The sequence below is a fragment of the Barbatula barbatula genome, assembly GCF_947034865.1.
Source record: "Barbatula barbatula genome assembly, chromosome: 20".
Lineage (NCBI taxonomy): Eukaryota > Metazoa > Chordata > Actinopteri > Cypriniformes > Nemacheilidae > Barbatula > Barbatula barbatula.
Genome location: NC_136783.1, coordinates 15089277 through 15108937, shown reverse-complemented (window position 1 = coordinate 15108937; position 19661 = coordinate 15089277). Strand labels below are relative to the sequence as shown.

At 36.4% G+C, this 19661-nt stretch overlaps 2 protein-coding genes across 3 annotated transcripts; one reads left to right on the top strand and one right to left on the bottom strand.

Moving 5' to 3' along the window:
• Window positions 1–439: 439 nt before the first annotated feature.
• Window positions 440–3628, bottom strand: barx1 (BARX homeobox 1). The gene is made up of 4 exons (XM_079482450.1): window positions 3065–3628; window positions 2007–2298; window positions 1642–1726; window positions 440–1560 (listed from the first exon to the last, which is right to left on the bottom strand). The coding sequence occupies exons 1-4, from the start codon at window positions 3264–3266 to the stop codon at window positions 1396–1398; spliced, it is 744 nt and encodes a 247-aa protein (XP_079338576.1). The 5' UTR covers window positions 3267–3628; the 3' UTR covers window positions 440–1395.
• A 1905-nt stretch (window positions 3629–5533) lies between these two features.
• ptpdc1a (protein tyrosine phosphatase domain containing 1a) lies at window positions 5534–15376 on the top strand. 2 transcript variants are annotated; one of them, XM_079483842.1, is made up of 10 exons: window positions 5534–5692; window positions 8943–9044; window positions 10323–10494; window positions 11218–11298; window positions 11382–11500; window positions 11999–12136; window positions 12287–13449; window positions 13567–13749; window positions 13849–13959; window positions 14097–15376. In XM_079483842.1, the coding sequence occupies exons 2-10, from the start codon at window positions 8951–8953 to the stop codon at window positions 14229–14231; spliced, it is 2196 nt and encodes a 731-aa protein (XP_079339968.1). In that variant the 5' UTR covers window positions 5534–5692; window positions 8943–8950; the 3' UTR covers window positions 14232–15376. The 2 variants fall into 2 exon arrangements, with proteins under 2 accessions (XP_079339968.1, XP_079339967.1); XM_079483841.1 differs by lacking the exons at window positions 5534–5692; window positions 8943–9044 and adding an exon at window positions 9998–10231.
• The last annotated feature ends 4285 nt before the right edge of the window (window positions 15377–19661 follow it).

The following is a 19661-nucleotide window of genomic DNA, read 5'->3' as shown; positions in this document are numbered from 1 at the left end:
CAGTCTCGTTGGAAGTCAAAGTTTTTAATTTCGCCGAACATTTCAAAATGACTTAAGACTTATCTCCAAATGCGAGTTGGTGAGTTTTTTCAGACGGGACAGGAAGTGTCTTGGAAATAAATGTTGACTAATAATCAATCATGGAATATAAATGGATTTACTTTATAGCATGTTAACGACAGATAAGTGGGAGCAAAATGTGATGTATTTGGATCACAGGCCTCCTAACTGTATTTCAGGGATAAATAATGTTGTATTAGCATAGTTTTTGCACATTTGGCTTATTGTGATATAGAATTAATACTTTAAAGATAATCTTTCTTTGCGACAAGTAATTAAAACATATTTTAAAATTATTTGCGACAATATATGAATCTACATCATTACCATGATGTAGATTATATGGTCTTTAAAAAAACTATGAATCAAAATGTAATTTACTTGCATGCATTTGCCAGACGCTTTTATTCAAATCGATGTGCAGTGCTTCAATATAAACGTTTTCTGTCAGTGTGACATCCACGGTCTTTATGCTGTCAAAGCAATGCTCCACCAATTAAGCTACCGAAGCTCTAGTGTTAGTAATATGTTAGTTATTTGTTCTTGACGTTTTTGTTCTGAAAATACATTGCAGCATTAAGCATGTAGCATTTTGGAAATGCTGTGGTGCCAAATAAATAATACACATCCATCACAATGCAAGTGCTTATTTAAGCTTCTTCTTGGCAGCAAAACCAATATCTTTAATCAAAAGATTTTCTTTTATGTTTTGTGCACGCATTTTTATGAAAATAAATAACCCCAATTCGAAAATATTGGGTTTAGCTAAACAGCGTGAACACGTCAAAAGAAGTCAGGCTTTAATGTGTAGCGCCTAAAAGTGTACGAATTTAAATCAGCAAAATACATGAATATTATTAGAATAATAATAATCAAAACGTTTATGCTGTATTCGATGACGTCTGTGTTGTCATGTTTAAAGAAATAACGTCACAACGTTACATGGCAATGAACTTGTCTTTGACAAACTGCCATTTAATTATTTTTTTAAGAATATTGTTGACATAAAAATAAAGCAAAAAGCACAATATATGCTGATTAAAAAGTCTATGATACCACAGCCTTCAATGCAGAGAGAAAGACCATTCCTTACTAACCACTTCTCGGAGTCTGGTCCATGGAAACAAGTTCATAAAGACTTCGAGGACCGCAAAAGTTGGCGTAATCAAACAAAACAAACAAAACATAGGTAGAATAAATTCGGGCCAAGTGGTTAGGTCTTTTAAATGTGTAAGTGCCAAAACAAAGGCATCGGTGAGCAATGATCCAAAGAGGCAGAGGGTCTGTTTGAGTCCTGAAGACGTAAAAATTCACATTTGGTCATTATGGTCTCGTTTATTCCTCTTGGTTTGCATCAGAAAGTGAAGAAGCACCGTCGGATAAGCGGTCCGCATCTCGTGTCCTCTCCTGCTCCGAGAGCTGCTCACTGGTGGGTATGGAGTTTTTCTTTGGACGGCCTTTAGGTTTGGTTGGAGATTCTAGACCCCCTCCTTGCAAGACCTGCAAACAACAATTAGCTTTTTCAACCTGATAAATAAGTTATTATTTGTTAGCTTATTTTATAAAACAAAACGAACTTACGATTTTTTTCCATTTCATTCTTCTGTTTTGATACCATGTTTTGACTTGAAGTTGACTAAGGCCTAAAGACTCTGCCAGGTCTATTCTGTAAACAGGAAAATGTCGACTGAGCCATTTCTTAGACAAAACCAAACATGATCATTGCATGTTAACCGTAGGTCAATTATGCATAACGAAATGATTTCTAAATGAAACGAGTTAAAAACATAAGTCAAATAATTATGCATTTGATACATCGCACGTGCATAACAATACTAGGCTAGGCTATAGAAAACGTTAATAATTTGTACTTATGTCGTTTCCCCATCATGCCCAAAATATTATCAATTGCATTACAGGTAATTTACAGTTTAAAGCGTTTGTACCTGTCAGGGGTTGAGAGATACTTCTGTTTCTCAAATCTTTTTTCCAGACCCATTAGCTGTAGTTCGGTAAACACGGTTCTGCTTCTTCTTCCTTTCTTGCTCTTGCTTACTGCATCACCCCCAGGATCGAGTTTACCACGGAGATGGAGGTCTAGCGGGAGATGATGGGATGATGAGCCAACTTGCAGACCCGCAGCTCCGGAAAAAAGAGCAGAGCCAAGCGGCGAACCGAGTGAGCAGGACAGAGGAGATACTGGAAATTTCAGGATGCTTGTCTGGTCTGCTTTCAGGACTGAAAATGAAACAACGGTTTGTAGCCATAAAAGATTACTTAGTTTGAATTTAAATTTGTTGATTTAAGTATTCAACGTGTCAGTTATAAAAATGGTGACAAAATGGACGTTTCCGTGCTCATCATGGTCGATAAAACATGTGCTAATTCATATAATTCTATCATAATATGATATAATACAAACACTACGCAAATACATTGCCTAATATTTTTCTGATTTGTCTTGTCTAATAGGCCACAAATGAAATAACTTTGAAACTACGATAATATTTGAAAGATCGTAGGAGTGTCTTGAAACAGATGAATGATTATTTAAATCACAATCTTATTTAATTTGCCTAAAATATCCCCTTGACTAACAGATGGTACCATTTAAAAAAGACACATTTACATGTAACCTCCATCTTTCAACATCTCGAAATTGCGATAATATTTGACGATAATATTTAACGTTTTTCATCAAATATTTTTCCTCAGTAAGAGAAAACATCAATTGCATGCCGCGGGCCTGCGCAATAAGTGCATTTGAATGCTGTGTGTAAATGTCATCGATTATGTCTTATTCACCTCGTGAAGGTCTATTGCATTGAAAATATTTTAGGAGCTCTTTAATTTGTTTTGTTCTAGTCCGCAGAGACAGAGTGGACTGTGCTTTTTGAGTAGGCAAATGGAGAGCTTCTGCAATTTGAATGTCCCTGTCAGCGATTGAGAGATTGCCAATGCTCGATTTCACAATAGTATCCGACAGACATATCTCTGTACATACCTAAGTGGTTGTGATATGGTCTGGCCGACAAAAGGGCATGTACTCCAAATTTTAGAAGGTCTCCAGCTGGACTTGATACTTTGTGATCCGGATGGTCTGTAAGAATCTCTTCAATCATGAAACTCCGGTACCTGTGAGACCTTTGGTCTGGATGGGCATCCGGGGGATAATAGTGCGCCCCAAACTCCAAAGGATGTTGCATTATTAAAGTTTGAATGTAGCAGATGTTCTCCGAACCCCCTGCTATAGAAACGTGTTTTCCGAAGATGCGTGAAAGTCACATTGAAGATTCAGATGTTCTCAGGAACCACCGGGGCATAAAGGTCCATTCAGTCTTTTAGATGAGATGAAAATCATGCTTCGAGAACTGTTGAAATACGCAGAGAAGTCTTTGTCTGAACGGCAGATCTTTTAAAGCTCAAAATACGACTTTAGTTTCTTTTCTTTTTGGGAGTTCCGAAATGTGTGGTCCGGTCCACGCAGCTGGTACGAGCAGTCTGTTCCGCCCAGTAAGGACAGCCTATTTCTGTTCTCACTCCACTGACTGAGCTCTGTATCCGGAACACAGACATCTGCGTTTAAGGAGGTCTAACACAACGCCACACCTCCTCTTTAGCATGCTTGGACACCCTCTGTAAATAAATTTAAAACACATAGTCAAAACATTCAGCTTGGGTCACCACGGCTTTTTTCTGACCGATCATTTGAATAACTCTTAGACAAATTGCCCATCCTATATATATTGGTATGCTGATCAGCTTTGTCCAATTTATCAGCTGCATAAATAAGTAAGATACGAAGTTATCATACATACTCATACTACAATATTTTGTGTTCTTTATTACCATTTAAAGGGTTCTCGGTCAATAAGATATTGTAGTTTAAACATGACACAGCACCGTCTTTTCTAAAGAAAACTTAACCTTTTAATTTAATAGGAAATTCATATATATTTATATATATATCTTATTCAAACCTGTGGATCTAAGGTCCTAAAACCTTTAAATCATAAGACTGAAGAAACGTAAAACCGTCAAATCTATACGTAATTGTTACGTTTATATTTTTTTGTTGTACTTTCAATAAAAAATGTAACTTAAATTTAAGATTGAATAAAAACGTCATCACGCGGGTGTTGTTGCGACTGGGAAAAAACTGTTTCATCTTAACCTTGTTTTCACATTTTAACATTATTTTACATTTTGAGAAAATAATTAAATTGTGCTTTAAGTTTAAGACGACAACATATTTTACTGCTTAAACTTTGCTTAATTTTCTTATTAATTAAATCCATTTTCTTTATTCATAGCACATTGCCTCGAATCTTATGAAAATGTATACAACTAGTGTACAAAATATATTCTTATTGCAAAATGAGACATTAGTGAAATGCTGAAAGTCGATCGAAATATAACATTTTGATCGTTAATATAACATTTTGGGTAGAATTATTACATGCATCGACTTAAACACGTTAAGGTTCTTTAAAACCATTTTTTCTTCGTTGTTCTAAGTTGGTCACAAGTGAAGGTATTATTTATTTTTCCTCTAGGTATTTGTCCATCATGCACCTAAATTACCACCGTCATCATAAATTGAATAAATCTACTTCTAAATCTTGTTATACGAAGAAATGATTTAGGCTATATATTTATACCTTATTGTTACTAAATATTAGTAGGACTACTACTGTTCGTATTTGTAACATTCTGTTATTGTTTGTGATAATGTCTTACCTGTGACGGATTACGGTCACGTCATTTCGTTATTATAACATTTTAAAGTTCGTTTTCTTTTCCCCCCTTTGAGGGCGAAATGGGAAAGAAGGAGACAGAGTCAGTTTATATCTCCGATTAGGCTAAATCCATAGGGTTATAGAAACAGGGCTCTTTATAGTAGGCAAGGTTTATCGAGGAACAATGCGCCTGTTGGGCGCACCTCCGTTTTCAGCCACTAGGCGACATCATGCGAATTGGGAATACCGGATTGCAAAACGAAAAAGTGTTCACGATTGAGCCCTGTTCATTTATTTTATTTTATTTTAAAGGAATACTTCCAGTAATAAAAATAGTCATGTTATAGTAGCCTAAATACAATATTGATTTTGTTAACATAAAATAGGCTATAGTTTAAAAAGGCAGTTTATACAAAAATGTACAACCCAATTTATCAATGGAAGTGGTACTGTCATGTTGTGACATCAAACCATAAAAAGCTGATTTATAATAATAAGCACCATATATAATAACAGCAATGTTATTGAAAATATTTGATAATAGTCGTAAGCATTCTTGATATCCACGATCTTTTTTTCTAATAAATAATAATAATAATCTATAACTGTTTCAATTCACTGCACGCTCGAGTGCACCGATTCAATAACACGGTGTGGTCTCGTTCCCATCCGTCCATAGTAGCATTGATTGGGTCACATGACCGTGGATCGACCAATGAAAATCCTTATCGGTTTCCTCCAACCTGTTACAATGGCAACATCCCATTGCGCTGAGAAACTGATACAAATGCACACCGCCCTGTCAGCCGATGATTCATGCTTTCACAATTCACCATGATTTCAATGAAAACATTATCTGTAGCTAGCTAATAAAATCCACTCCAAGGACAGAGGTAAGTAACGTCCGTTAACACAAACCTTGATGTTAGCTTTTGCTTTTAGCACATAGCATTATAGGTTAGCTAGCTTAGAGATGAACACGCGATTAACCTCACACAGTCTGTTTACTCTGTTTATGTACAGTTTGTGGTCTGATCTTTTAAACTCTTCAACTTTTGTGCGTTTTGCTTCTTTGCTTTGATATAACGGCTTAGCGAAAATCGTAGCGCTTAAAGGAGAAAATACGCTTTTCATTGTCGTTTAGTGTAAGTGCACGTGTAATGTAGAGGCTATGTTTCAATCTAAAATAATACAAGAGGTTTAGCCTTTTATTGGGGTCATATTAACTACTGTGTGGATGCTGTAAGTGTGTTTGACTGGAGGTTCCATGCAGTGTGTCAATCATCCATTTCTAACATAATAAGTTCAAGTGTGTCAAAGAAACATAACTTAGGTCATTTAAAATAATGGAGAGAAGAAGCTGAATTGGTCTCTTAGTGTTTTCGTGGACCATTCAAATTTCTCGTATAAAATGCAAAAAAGTTTCTTCCTGTGTCCAATTCCATAGTGTCTGTATATTATTCAACAACTTAAGCACTAAAACTAATACTGTCCTAATGGCTCCCTTTGAAAAGCTTCAAGACTTAAAATCAAATTAAAAGCTTAAAGACTTAAAAAAGCAATTCGGGAAGCCACGGGCAGTGATGTAACCACAGATTCAGGAACGGGACCAAATGTAACAATTTAAGAGTCAACCATTGACAAATACAAATAATTTGGCTAATATTGGTTGGGATGTGTCCGTGTCTATTATGGTTACAGCCCTGAAACATAACAAAGAATGTCCTCCTTTTGAACCAGGCCGGAGTTCAAGCTGCACTTTAATGCTATATTCGTGTAAATAAACTTGAATTCTCGCAAAATGTTTCCCATAGATCTCTTTATAGATGAGTAGCGGAGTGAGAAATGTCAGTTCCTTAAGATGAGGGCATGTGAAGGGTCAGGGAGAGAGCCAGAAGCAACAGTACGATTTCTGTTAACGGTTTGTTGAGTGCTATGATTGGCTAAGATTTTTGAACTCATACTTTGTGGTAATATCCGAAAGGCCATGTAAAGCTAACTAAACATCTTCAAAATGTCATTTACAGAACGTTACTGTGTGGGTTTGAAACATTCTATTTGATCATTTGTTCAGACCCGTTGCTGTAATATGAATAACTATAAAGAAAATAGTATTGTCTTTGTAGTAGTAATTGAAAGTATTCAGTAGCAGTGTTTTTGTAGAATATAGAAATAAGACAGATTTGATATAAACTATGTATTGAATGCTTTTAATAATTCTGTTTGCTTTGCAAATGCTTTGAAAAATCAGTTCAAAGTTTAGATGAAAGCGGTATCTACTCTTTGATTTAATCCAGTGGGCGGCATTTAAAGATTCACCCAAAGCTCAGACTCGCAGCTTCTGTAAGAGTTACAGCTGGAATATTGTTTGCAAGCATGTTCAGTATGTAAATTTCATGCTGCGATGATGAATAATTGTCAGATTCTGAAAAGTGCTTGGGTAAAAAAAGGATAAACCCTATATGGTGGCTTAAATAAACCTAGAAAATTTGCCTATTTGACCCAACCATGGGTCGAAATTACCTACCCGTTCTCATCATTCTGGGTATAAATAACTAGCTGTTGCAATATCGTAATACGTACGGCAAAGTTAATTTTTGCATTCATATGATACGCCAATGCTTGCGTGCACCTCGGTGGAGAGCAGCCATTTTTAAACGTACATGAAGAGGAAACTCTGAAATAAATAAATAAGAATGTTAGGTTTAGGTGAGGGACAGATTGCCGTTTAATATGCACGAATGCTAAAAATGTAGTATCATGTGATGCAAAAATAGGCGTATTGTATGCACGCCAAATTTAACTCCGGTGTACAAATTTTCAAGATATTGCAACAGCACATGTTATTTTTACGCAATTGATGACAATGGATTCAAATTACCCAGCATTTTTATAGTGCATAGTTTTGTTATTTACTGGTGCATATTATTATTCAAATTGAGTGAGGTTTGTTTTTTTTAAAGTGGGTGAGTTTGACTTATTACCAGTTTTAATAGAATTGGCGAAATTGTGATCATTCTACTTGAACACCCATTTATCTGCATATGAAGTTTTTTCACTAAGCAGTTTTTGAGTCATTACATTATTTATTGTTTGAAACTGCAGATCATCAGCGATTAAAAACTCTAAGCACCAGTTTAGCAAGATAGAATTAGCTGTGAACTAATAACAAAAAGGACCTTAAGATAAAATAGAAGCTGGGCTAAAATGACATAAGGCTTGTTTTGCCAATGTAATTTCTATTAAGATCTGGAAAAATCCGTTTCCAATCAGATGACTAGTGCACACTGATTCACCGGCCTCAGGTTGAGTTTATGGACGGCTCAATTGGGGTTTCACTTTGTTGGATCGGTGTGTAAGAAGTAGTGTACATTACAATGCAAATGAGTCTTACAATTCCACTCCTCTTTCCCGTATCCTCTCAATTTCCTCTATGAATTAATCATGATGTATCAAATGAATGTTAAAAAACATTTTACATGAGCCCAAGCTCATTACACCAACCTTGCACTAATAGGCATTGCATTATTTTTTCATTCACTTTCTAGTTTGATATATTTTAGAGAACATTATAAAACTAGAAAGGTTTGACAGGCTTAGTAACAATATCAGAACAGGTTTGGTATTGGAGGAGTTAAAAAAAACAAAAACAGTATGTTATAGCTTTATCATAATTTAAGCATGCAAAATATTACCCAATGTTAGTCATTATTCTCCTACCTGTGATTAAAGACATGACCTTTACAGTCACAATGGTAATGTGAGTAGTCAACTGTTGACAGTTGATATGTTGTGGAGTGTAAGGTTAAATTGACCTATTGCATTTTCTACGTCCTCTCTTTATACAAGATCCTGCTGTCCAGTCTTAAGACGTTTATCCTGAGAATTTAGTTTATTGCCTAAATGAAAAAAAATTAAGATCTCCCTGAAAGACACCATGTCAACCATAGTTAAATCCTAGAGCATATAAAATGAGGAGGTTGTATACCTTTGGGGTAAGCCAGTGACACTAGATCTAATGTGTGACCTCAAGAGAAAAAAACTCCCAGGCAACCAGAGATACAGCTTCCTCATTTCTGTTGTCCTATTGTGATCATTTACTTTAGCACCATGTCTAACACCATGTTTACCACCACCTTGCAGTGTCGGCCATGGCAGCAGGTGTCAGTTTGTTGAGTGACCTGCCATACACCAGCGGCAGCTCAGCCAACAGCATTGATCCAACCACTGACAGGATGGAACCAGGTATTGTAGTGCTCTTTCTCTACCTGTGATTTCTATTTTTCCTAAAACTAATAAGTATTGATTTTTTTTATATGGAAGGGCTGAATAAACCGAAAAGTTCAAGATGTTTTTATAAAAGATTCCTTATGCTGTGTGATCGCCTATTCTGTGGTAAATCACTGCAGCTACATTCGACAAATATTGTTACTGTAAAAAAGGTTGTCTGTTTTAAGTAATTTAATAGTCATTAATACATTTGTAGTTTTATTAAGCATGTTAATGGTAATCAATAGTAAAAGTAAAGTAAAAAAGCATGATATACTACAGGTTTGCATATAGACTCATAATACACCATTACATTTAGCATAATTGACTTTAGCATAATATATTTTAATTTGACGTTATTTGCAATTAATGTGATTTCAGATAATTTTTAAACGATTAATCGGTTTAATATTGAGAAGTAATACTTTTGCCTCATTAATATTCTATGATTATGTATTTAAATGTTTTCCCAAATTTAAGGAATTTCTGAGAAAGGGCACATGTAATGGCCATGTGGTTGAGAACTAAAAGCATATTTATTCCAGTATTTCATAAGCTTCTTTAGATGAATGGCTCTTGAGGGGACAACTTTCCCTTCGTGTATAATTCTGTACTGTATGCTCTGTGTTACATCAATCCTTGTAGTCATTCTATATAAAGCTTGTAATTCTAGCCTAACATTCTTGATGTGCGCGCAAAGCTTTTTTCTCTCCATTAAACACATTATCCTGTCTACCGTTTACCTGAGACGGCACACAAGCGTTCGTCCAACCTCCCACTTACTTTGAACTTGGTCACCATGGAGACCCTCTTTGAATACAACCGATGAAGCGGTTGGGTTGTAATGGTCTCTTGTGCAACTGGGTGATTGTGTAGCGATGATTCACTGCACTAGAGTCAGTGCTTGGTTTGTTCAGGCAGTTGGAGGCTGTGCGCCGTGTGGGATCATTGATGCTTTAAATGACAGACATACAGAGACATTAACCTTTCCCGGGTGGAAGAGATCAGTGGAGCTTTGGCAAATAAGCGGGACACTCGGATCTCGCTGATGATCCTGAGAAGGAGGTGTAGCTTGGCTGTGGAAGATTTGACTTTCTTTTCGCAGAAGGTGGTGGTGGCTATTTGCATGTCCGATGCTCAGACTGACATCAGAGGAAGCAGATGTAATAAGTCATGTTAAGTTTTGGGTTACTATGGTGAATTTGTAAAACCTGAAGACCAATTCTTACTTATTTTTTTTTTATGTCTCATCAGGTAATGTTCGAGTCCCTACTGCAAAGTACACCAAGGTCGGCGAGACTTTAAGGCATGTCATCCCCGGACATATGCAGTGTTCCATGGCATGCGGTGGTCGGGCGTGCAAATACGAAAATCCCTCTCGCTGGAGCGATAAAGAACAAGCCATCAAGGGACTGTACTCGTCCTGGTATGATACCTTCTTTCTTGTCAGATAAGAGTAAATTCAGTGTTGCTTGTAATGAAAAGATCAATATTATTTATTTTTTAGTTTATATCACTTGACAAAATGTTTATAAAAAATCTTTTTTATCTGAATGTGTATGTTTGAAATTGCTTTTGTTGACAAAAAAATATAATTGTGCCAACAATTTATTTATTTTATTAGAATTTTTATAAAAATGTTGTTTTGATATTGATTACTTGGACCAAATAATAAATAAAAAGCAGTCAATAAGAGTCCAGCACAGATGGTAATTCCTTCAATACTGTTAAAAAAACATCCAAGGTTAAGACTTCAAGAAGCGGAATGATAAAACGGCAAGTGTACGATTTAGCAAATTGTAGGTAAACAGTGACAAATTAATTTATTTTGGATGCTTTTAGTCACAAAATAATTCCCACGGTTACAATTGAGCTATTCCATGTTTTAATTTTATTCAAAAATGTAGAAAAATATATACTGTACATAAAGAATGAGAAATGCTGTGTTGACACCAAAAGGAAAGCATTGCGTTTCTTGCGTGAATAGTTTGTCATTTTCGTGCGAGAGACCCAAAAAAGATTGTGTGAAAGGGATTATCTTCACATGTCCAGATGTGTCAAACAGTAGGTGTCAATAAATCATTCGCATTAGTAATCCTGAACTTTAGACTGTGTTTCTTTTGTTAACTAATCTGCATTCTCTTCACAGGATAACTGATAATCTATTAGCCATGGCGAGGCCTTCAACTGAAATCATTGAAAAATTCAACATTATCGAACAATTCCAGGCGTATGTACATTTTTATAAAAGGCAAATAAGTGATTCTCAATATGGCCCAGGGCTGGCTTTGCTGACATTTTGTTTCTTTCTAGGTGTGGCTTAAAGACAGTCATCAACCTGCAGCGACCAGGGGAACACGCCAGCTGTGGCGGCACTCTTGAGTCAGAGAGCGGTTTCACTTATCGCCCGGAGGTTTTCATGGAGGCTGGGAGTGAGTATCCCACACAAACACACACCTATTCCCCTTTCAGTAGTCTGTGGTATCAAGCTAAGCTAAATCTATTGTTGCTATTATCACATCAACTGTCAGAGCGTTTGACAAGCTAAAGAACATTTGAAAAAACATTTGCCTTCTAAACATGCAGGAGTTAGGGTTAGGGTTGAGCTTCTATGTTGGTTCTGAGGCTTAGGGGATTGGCAGCCCTTAACAAGCTCTCCTGAGATGGTGCTTTGCTTATAGTCAGCGCCTTCTGGGAAACTATGTAGAGTAAGATGCAATTTTCTGCAGAGTGCAGCATGTTGTAACACGCAACGACAGTCGTTCAGGATAATTGAGATACCGGAGAAAGAGTTTGGTTTTTGCATACAAGAGAATAAACAATGCACATGTTTCTGTGATTAAACCAAACAGAGAATCATGCGAGCTGAATTCAATTACATGTTTTATTCTGCGTCTTTGGTTTACATCATGTATTTCCACTTTTTCCAGTCTATTTTTACAACTTTGGCTGGAAAGATTATGGTGTGGCTTCCTTGACTAATATCCTTGACATGGTGAAGGTTATGTCATTTGCCATGCAAGAAGGAAAAATGGCTATTCACTGCCATGCCGGACTTGGCAGGACAGGTCAGTACTTCATGCTCTTAAAGGAACAGTTCACCCAAGAATGAAAATTGTTTCATTATTTTCTCACCCTCAAGTTGTTCCAAATCTGTATAATTTGCCTCCTTGAGGCAACACAACAATTGCCCTTATAGCTTATTCATTTCTCTTCAGGTGTCTTAATAGCATGCTTCTTAGTATTCACATCCCGGATGAGCGCAGATCAGGCCATTTTGTTTGTCAGAGCCAAACGGCGAAATTCGATCCAGACCCGTGGCCAACTGTTGTGCGTACGAGAATTTGCCCAGTTCCTTGTGCCACTGCGAAGCGTGTTCTCGTGCGCCGAGCCCAAAGCTCACTCGGTCACGTTGTCGCAGTACTTGACCCGTCAACGCCACATGCTGCACGGTTACGAAGCGCGGCAAATGAAAAACATGCCAAAGATGGTCCAACTGGTCTGCAGGCTCTTACTGGACATAGCAGAGAACCGTCAAACTGTGGAAGAGGAGGTGTTGGAAATCCCAGACCTCACAGAGGAAGTGGAGAAGACTGTTTCCTTGCAAGCCATCCAGCAGTTAGGGAAGGAGATGAGGGGCAAGGGAATTCCAATATCCTCACCTCGTTCTCCTGACCAACCCAGCTTTCCTTTTCAAAAACCCTGTGCTCAACTTCATGACCGCCCGCTGTGTAGTGACCAGGAGTTTGATGTTGTTTGGAGATGGCCAACTGTGGACAATACATACAAGTCTCAACTCGTCTTAAGGAAGTGTATAAGCTACAGTGACTCCGCTTTGCACAAACTGGACACAAGAATTCAAGGCCTGCCAAGTACCCAGAATGCTCTTGGCAGCAAATCTGGTTTGGACCTTTCTGAACACTACACATTGCAGAGCAGACTAGCTTTACAAACCCCTGATATTCAACCGTCTATACCTCCACTGACAAGTAAGAGCAAAAGCAGTCCCAAACATGTCTCCTTAACCAGTTCCAGGAGACCGAAGAAAGATCATGATGAAAAACCCATAAAGCGGGCTTCTCTAAAGGAGGCAAAGCGCAGCAGATCTTATGGATTTTTAGGGAGGACCAATGTGGACTGCAGCACAGTGATTTCTAAATGGATCGCAGAAGATGTTAGAAATGTTCAAATGTGTCAAGACAGCACAAATCACAGTCGAAATGAAATGACCTGTGATGGCAAAAATGAAGAATTTAATGATGTTCCTATTTTATCGCTGCAAAATGAACTCTCGCCAGAGACTCGCCATATGTTTGTGGCCAAAGCACTTACAATAGACATAGAAGAAGAGGAACTCGGGAACACAGTCCTAAAGTGGCAGGTAGGAGCAGTTTTACATTATACCTGCTAACAAAATGCTCTACAGAAATAGCTTAAGCTTAGTGACTCAGTAACCTTCTGATTTTCTGTAATAAAAACAATTGGCTTTGGTCCTTAGATGGAGCTGAACTCCCGTGATGGTGCGTGGGAGAGGTTGTGTGGCGAGAGAGATCCCGTGGTGCTGTCCACTCTCATGTGGTCCTGGCTAGAGCAGCTGAAGGAGCCAATCATTACAAAAGAGGACGTCGAGACTTTGGCTGAAAAGAGATGTAATCCCCATGCCCTCAATTCACTGGACAAGGTATCAACCTAGAGAAAAAGCTCTTTCATTATGATTTGTGTATTTTATTATTAGATGTTTTATGTATACACTACATATCTGTCTGCGTTTTTTATTTAGGCACAAAAACAAACCCTTCTGTGTGTTCTTGACTGCGCTGCTCATTTGCTGAAGATTCCAGAGGATGTTGAGAATGCCTTTGTTGAACGTACAATCAAAGCATTTACTTGGGTAAGTGTTTTTATTGACAGACTAAAGGTGTACAGATGTAAGCTGCAATTTAATGTTTAAAAATCTGAATAAGGTATTAATGTTTCTGCATGTTGTATCCAAATTGTGTGATTCTGTTCTTTTTTTATCTTATCCAGATTTCATCTGATTCAGAGAATGGGCAGTTAATCTATAAGACACTTAAAGAAGTTGTGATCCCAGTCCTTAATGATATGAGGGCAAAAGCACTGGAAGATCTGGAGGTGACCTGTCACTGTCCCCACACACCTTGATCAATTCACCAAGACTTTGAATCAGAAATCTGGAACAAATATTTAAATCTAAAAAAATAAAAATAATTAGTGAATTAATTTATTTTAATTTAATTCAGCCTTTGTCATTATTATTAATTTGAAAAAGGTATTTAACATGTTTTTCTGAGAGAGCACAAAATAATAACTGCCATACTTGTGCCACACAATGTTTTGTTAGGCTATTTTTCTAATTTATTATTAATACTTTATATTTTTACATGTGCTATTTATTTTTTAGCTAACTGATGAAAATATTTATTGGAAAGTGTTATTTTTTTATTTTGATTATTTGGCTATTTTGATGTAGAATACAGTTAGCATAGAAAAAAGTACCTCTCTATTAACTAAACCAAATGATATCACTGTGCAACGTGTGTCTCATTTTATGAAACAATCTTTAATTGATTTAATGAATTTAGCAAATTGCCAGATTTTCTAAATATTGCCTTTGCAATATAAGAGTTTGTAGTGTTGGTGCAATAGATGACAACTGAATGCTTTCATTCATAATGCAATGCAGTTTACATTAGAGATAGCTCAGCAAGATCTTGACGACAATTCTAAAAATGAAACTGAGATCATTTTATAGCAACATTGCTATAAAGCATAATACTGCCCTGTAGACTGGCTTTTGCAGAATGCTATGTACCTTCAACCATCTATTATATGTAACTAAGCTGCTTTTCTAACGGACTTACAAAAGATAAGTATGTTTGTAATTTATGTGGTGTTTCATGTAAGATAACACTAGTGTTTAGAAATGTATCTGACCTCATTTGTCAACTAAAATGCTAACATTGTCTTTTTAAGTAAATGTTGTGTAACCAACAGAACATGTTTATTCTTTATGTCTGTAGAAGAATTGTAAGATGCTTTCTTGTCTGATTATAAAGAAAGATTGCTATGTATTGTTAAAAGCACTATATTTTTTATTTATTGCATTTTCATTCAAACGTGTAGAAATTTGAAATGTTACCTTTTTCATTTTCTTATTAACTTGTAATTCACATTTGCTTGCATTAAACAAGGTTGATTATCTTATACTATTACTTTTAGCTTGTTTATTTGTGTTTCTGATTAGAATGATCATGTCATGCAATAAAACTTCACTGTGAACTAACTGCAGCTTTGGATCAAGACAGAACACATCATCTGTTGAAACTCATTGCATGTTTGAAATGTAGAAATGGTGACTCTTTGTAAGAAACTGTCTTGTCTTGTGTGTCTGGATTTTTTTCAGTTTGCCTGTTCTGGAGCTGCCTTGCAGCTATAATTATTGCCAGAAGTGCATCAAACAAAGTCAAGTTGCACAGAAGGGGGCAGTTGTCCTTGCATCATATGCCATATAGGCCAGGAAGTAATTTTCCACACATAAATCAAGCGTGTGTTTATAAGCTGAATGTATAAATGTATGCCATAGATAGACCGTAGCAAATTAATCTGAATTGAGATTTCTCATTTTCAGTAGCCTATATACTTTAAAGGGACACTCCACCCAAAAATGTAAATTCGGTCATGAATTACTCACCCTGTAGTTGTTCCAAACACGTATACATGTCTGTCTTAAAGAGACCATGTTTGGCAAAAAAGTTGGAAAACCTTTATCACAACACACACCAAAAAATTAATTGTTTACCATCATCGTATTTTTCTAGCTTTGTTCTGATTTTCTAAGGTTAAGTTTTATTTTGACCAAAATATTATCAGATCGCTTTTATTTCCCCGCCCAAAATTAGGATTTTGAGTGGAATATAATCGTTCTTCCAAAATTCACGAAGAATAAAGCAAAACCTCTTTTCAATTTTTAAATGAGAAATAGGGTAAATATTTGTTAATGCAGAAATATGAACAAATGCGTTATGATTTTATATAGGCCTATTTTTTATTTTTAAAGACATGCTTTTTCTTAGTATTTTGTATCATATTTTTGAATAATTGCAACATGTTGGTTAGTTTGGCATGCTCATTTCTGACGTGCACGTTTAGACATCAAAGTTTCTCTCGCTTCACTTATCCAGATAAACAGTGACACCTGGTGTTGGGGAATAAAGCAACATTACAGAAATACTCCAACGAGCATCAAAACATTTTATTTGAACACTATTTTACGGTAAGTATTTAGTTAGTTGTTTTTATATTTTTTATAATCACTTCTCTTCTTTAAACCAACTTCCAAAGGATATGCAGCTTACTATTTATCTTCTTTCTAAGCATATGTAAGTATGATATTTAGTATCATATTTAATGTGTATTTTTTTTAAAAATTGTATATTTGTAATTACGCATTAAGACATCATACGAACTACGGAATTACAGAAACAACATTTTAGATCAAATATAACCAGCTCATCACGTTAAAGATAATGTTATGGAAATGTCACGCATTTAGGGTTAAACAATGGGATTTCAGGGCGCGGGCGGAGAGCAAACATCCGGGTATTTTAGCCATAGCACAGACTCCTCGCGCTGACCACGGGTGTTCATCAGATTTAGCTATTAGCCGGCTAGCCTTCAGCCTCCATTGAGGACACAGTGAAGGTATGAGAGACATTTTGTTATCCAAACGTTCCCCTGCTATTTTCCAAAAAACCGCGTTAGGTTTTATCGCACATTTGATCGTTTTTATTACGTCGAGTAAACTTTCTAACAAGTTTCTGGTGCTTGTTGCATTATTTATCAACGATATCTAAACTAGCTTACTGGCTAGTCTGTGAGGGACTTTATCTTAGCGTGCCATCTTTATAGAGTTGGTATATTTGATATGTTGTCCACGAAAAGGTTTTTGTGTCCTTTATAACGAAAATCGCAGTTTCGTTTTTACGTGTCTCGAGAATTATTTTATAACGGAAAATGTTTAGCAGACTAGCCCTAAAGGTGGAGGAGGAGACCGCCATTTTTTACGAATTAAGCGAGGGAAATTTAAGAAACCTATAAAGAGTTTATGAAGTCAAACTTAGACGCCAGAGTACTCAACCATTATATAGAAACCCCAAGCATGCTAAATGAGTGGCTGTATTTATTCTATTATTGGTGTTAAACAACGTCGAAACATAAATCTTAAAACGCTAAGTTAACGTCACATGGGGATGAGGAATCTTGCTATCAGTCGTGAGTTCAGCTATTAATGGACTGTACGATGTTGAGAACTTTACTTGAATATATCTGGGCTTGTTAAGCAACGAAGCAGGTTGAAGATGATGATGATGTTTTCTCTAGTTAATCTGTTTTGACAGACAGCTCGTACAAGGGAGCTTTAGCCGTCAGTGGCATTTCTGTTGCAAATGCAAGATGCATTTAAATGCAAATCTGGTGTGGATTCAAAATTACGATCAATTGAATTTTTCATGATCGTATATGCGGGTAGATAATGCGAGCATGAATATGACGAATTCAAGCACTGTGTCTGCTTCTTTTCTGTCATGTCATGAACGTCGGATGGGCAGGCAGAAAAGATTACGCATTGAAAATAGGGTTGCTATTAAATCTGTGTAGACTTAATACAGAGTTTATAATAAATTTCTTGATCTAATTTATTGAAAAATCCCCCCACCAAGTGCATTTTACATAATCATTATCACCTTTTTGTAACATTTACTGGCAGGTTTATCTGTGGTGATTCCAGAACTGTGCAGCATGATTGGAAAACATGCAGAACTGCCAGAATGCGAGTTAGGCTTGTCTTTCCATATGCCAAGTGAGCAAATGTATAGTTTCACTGCCAGCTTTTCAAAATGATATTTTTGCCACTGTCGTAGTACTTTGACCGAGTGTTTTGGAAAATGGTCCTGTTTTCTGTCAATGTTGAGGAAGAGCCTTTATTTTTTTTCTTTCTTTGCAATAATCGGTTCCCCTCGGACGTTTATGGATTGTCATCACTGTAACATTACAAACATGTGCTGTGAGTTCGAGAATGGTTCGTCTTGTCTTCCTGAGTCTTTTTGCAAACTTCATTACATTAAAGAAGTCCATGTTTAACTGTTATTTTGAATTAAAATATGAACTTGCATTTATAAATGCTTATCTACCAAGATAGCTGCAGACTTGACAACAAGCTTTATATTTTGCTTTCTCTTACTGACAACTTCCACCCCAGAGCAAAACTGGGCCCAATTCCGAATGTGGCGGATTTTAATCTCGCTTGAGATGTTCGTACGTAGCCAAGTCACACACGATGTCAACATGGCTTCCTGGTGCCGAGAGGGTGCCAGTAACTTTGCCAGCCCCTCCATTTTGCTGCATTACCCAGGGTGTCTAGTGCGGTTCGAGGGAGCATTTTGTAGTCCTGTAGATTTCTGGTTGGGTCTCTTTTTATCTTATTTTTAATATGAGGTGTTTAACGGTAGCTAGAAGTGATATACTGTAAAACTTAATTTTATTTCAAATTTAAACACATGGCTTATTTTTGTCAGTGGATTGTGGACATGACAAAACTCAATTCAGAACATTTTCCTTTTCACAGACCGTGCTTTTGGGGACATGGTTGTTGCAGAGAAGACTATCCTAAAATGGCGGACATAAAGGACTTTGGAAAACACCAATCCTGGTATTTGTATCGCATCCAGGTGACATTAACACCGTGGGATGAGGTAGTAGGTTGTATAGTTTTAGGGTCACACCCACACTGGGAGATAACTATACAGCCTACTGTCTTTCTCAAAGTGAAAACGAAGCTACCGCATTTTAGTCTACATTACCTGAAATTTAATATCAGCTAAAGCGATACAGTTTTCATTGTGTTTTATGACATATTGCAATATTTTGCTTTCCATTACAATAGAAATGATTTGTACATACTAGTCTTGGTTATGTTGCTTTATTTAGACTAAAGTGCTTGCACAGTGTGAGGTAGTAGATTGTATAGTTGTGGGGTAGTGATTTTATCCTGTGTAGAAGATAACTATACAATCTATTGCCTTCCCTGAGGGGCAGAAATGCACACCATATTATATTGGACTATACATGTTTTTGTAACATTTTTTCATTATCTAAAAATAAATATTTTGTCTGAAAACTGTTTTTTGTGGAACCTTGTTTTTATTACAAATAGAATAAAGGTGTTGTAGTTGTTTTGTTTCTATCAAGAATGTTCTAGTCTATGCATGACTGTTTGAAAGGCACATAAATTAAATATGTACACTACATCTTGTACATCTGAGACTTAATGAGATGAAAAGAAAAAATATTAAATATATTTATTCCCCTATGCATTGATCCTGAAGATGGCGCCCTTGCATCGTCTATAAAATATTTCCCTTTGTCAAGCATGATAAAGCTTCAGATGTCGCTGGCAGTTTTTACTCGGCAATCTAATATGTCTGTGTTGTCTACTGGCTATGTAAAATATAATGACATAAAGTATTGCTGTTTTTTTTTTAAATGAGGATTTATTGAATTATTAGTAATTAAGGA

Coding starts and splice junctions, on each gene's coding strand:
- barx1 (XM_079482450.1), bottom strand. CDS start 3,266: ATGCAACATCCTTTGGAGTTTGGGGCGCACTATTATCCCCCGGATGCC. Junction 2,299..3,064: donor ACCATATCACAACCACTTAG/GTATGTACAGAG, acceptor TTTCATTTTCAG/TCCTGAAAGCAGACCAGACA. Junction 1,561..1,641: donor GAATGAAATGGAAAAAAATC/GTAAGTTCGTTT, acceptor TGTTGTTTGCAG/GTCTTGCAAGGAGGGGGTCT.
- ptpdc1a (XM_079483841.1), top strand. CDS start 10,117: ATGATCCTGAGAAGGAGGTGTAGCTTGGCTGTGGAAGATTTGACTTTC. Junction 11,299..11,381: donor ATTATCGAACAATTCCAGGC/GTATGTACATTT, acceptor GTTTCTTTCTAG/GTGTGGCTTAAAGACAGTCA. Junction 13,750..13,848: donor CCCTCAATTCACTGGACAAG/GTATCAACCTAG, acceptor TTTTTTATTTAG/GCACAAAAACAAACCCTTCT.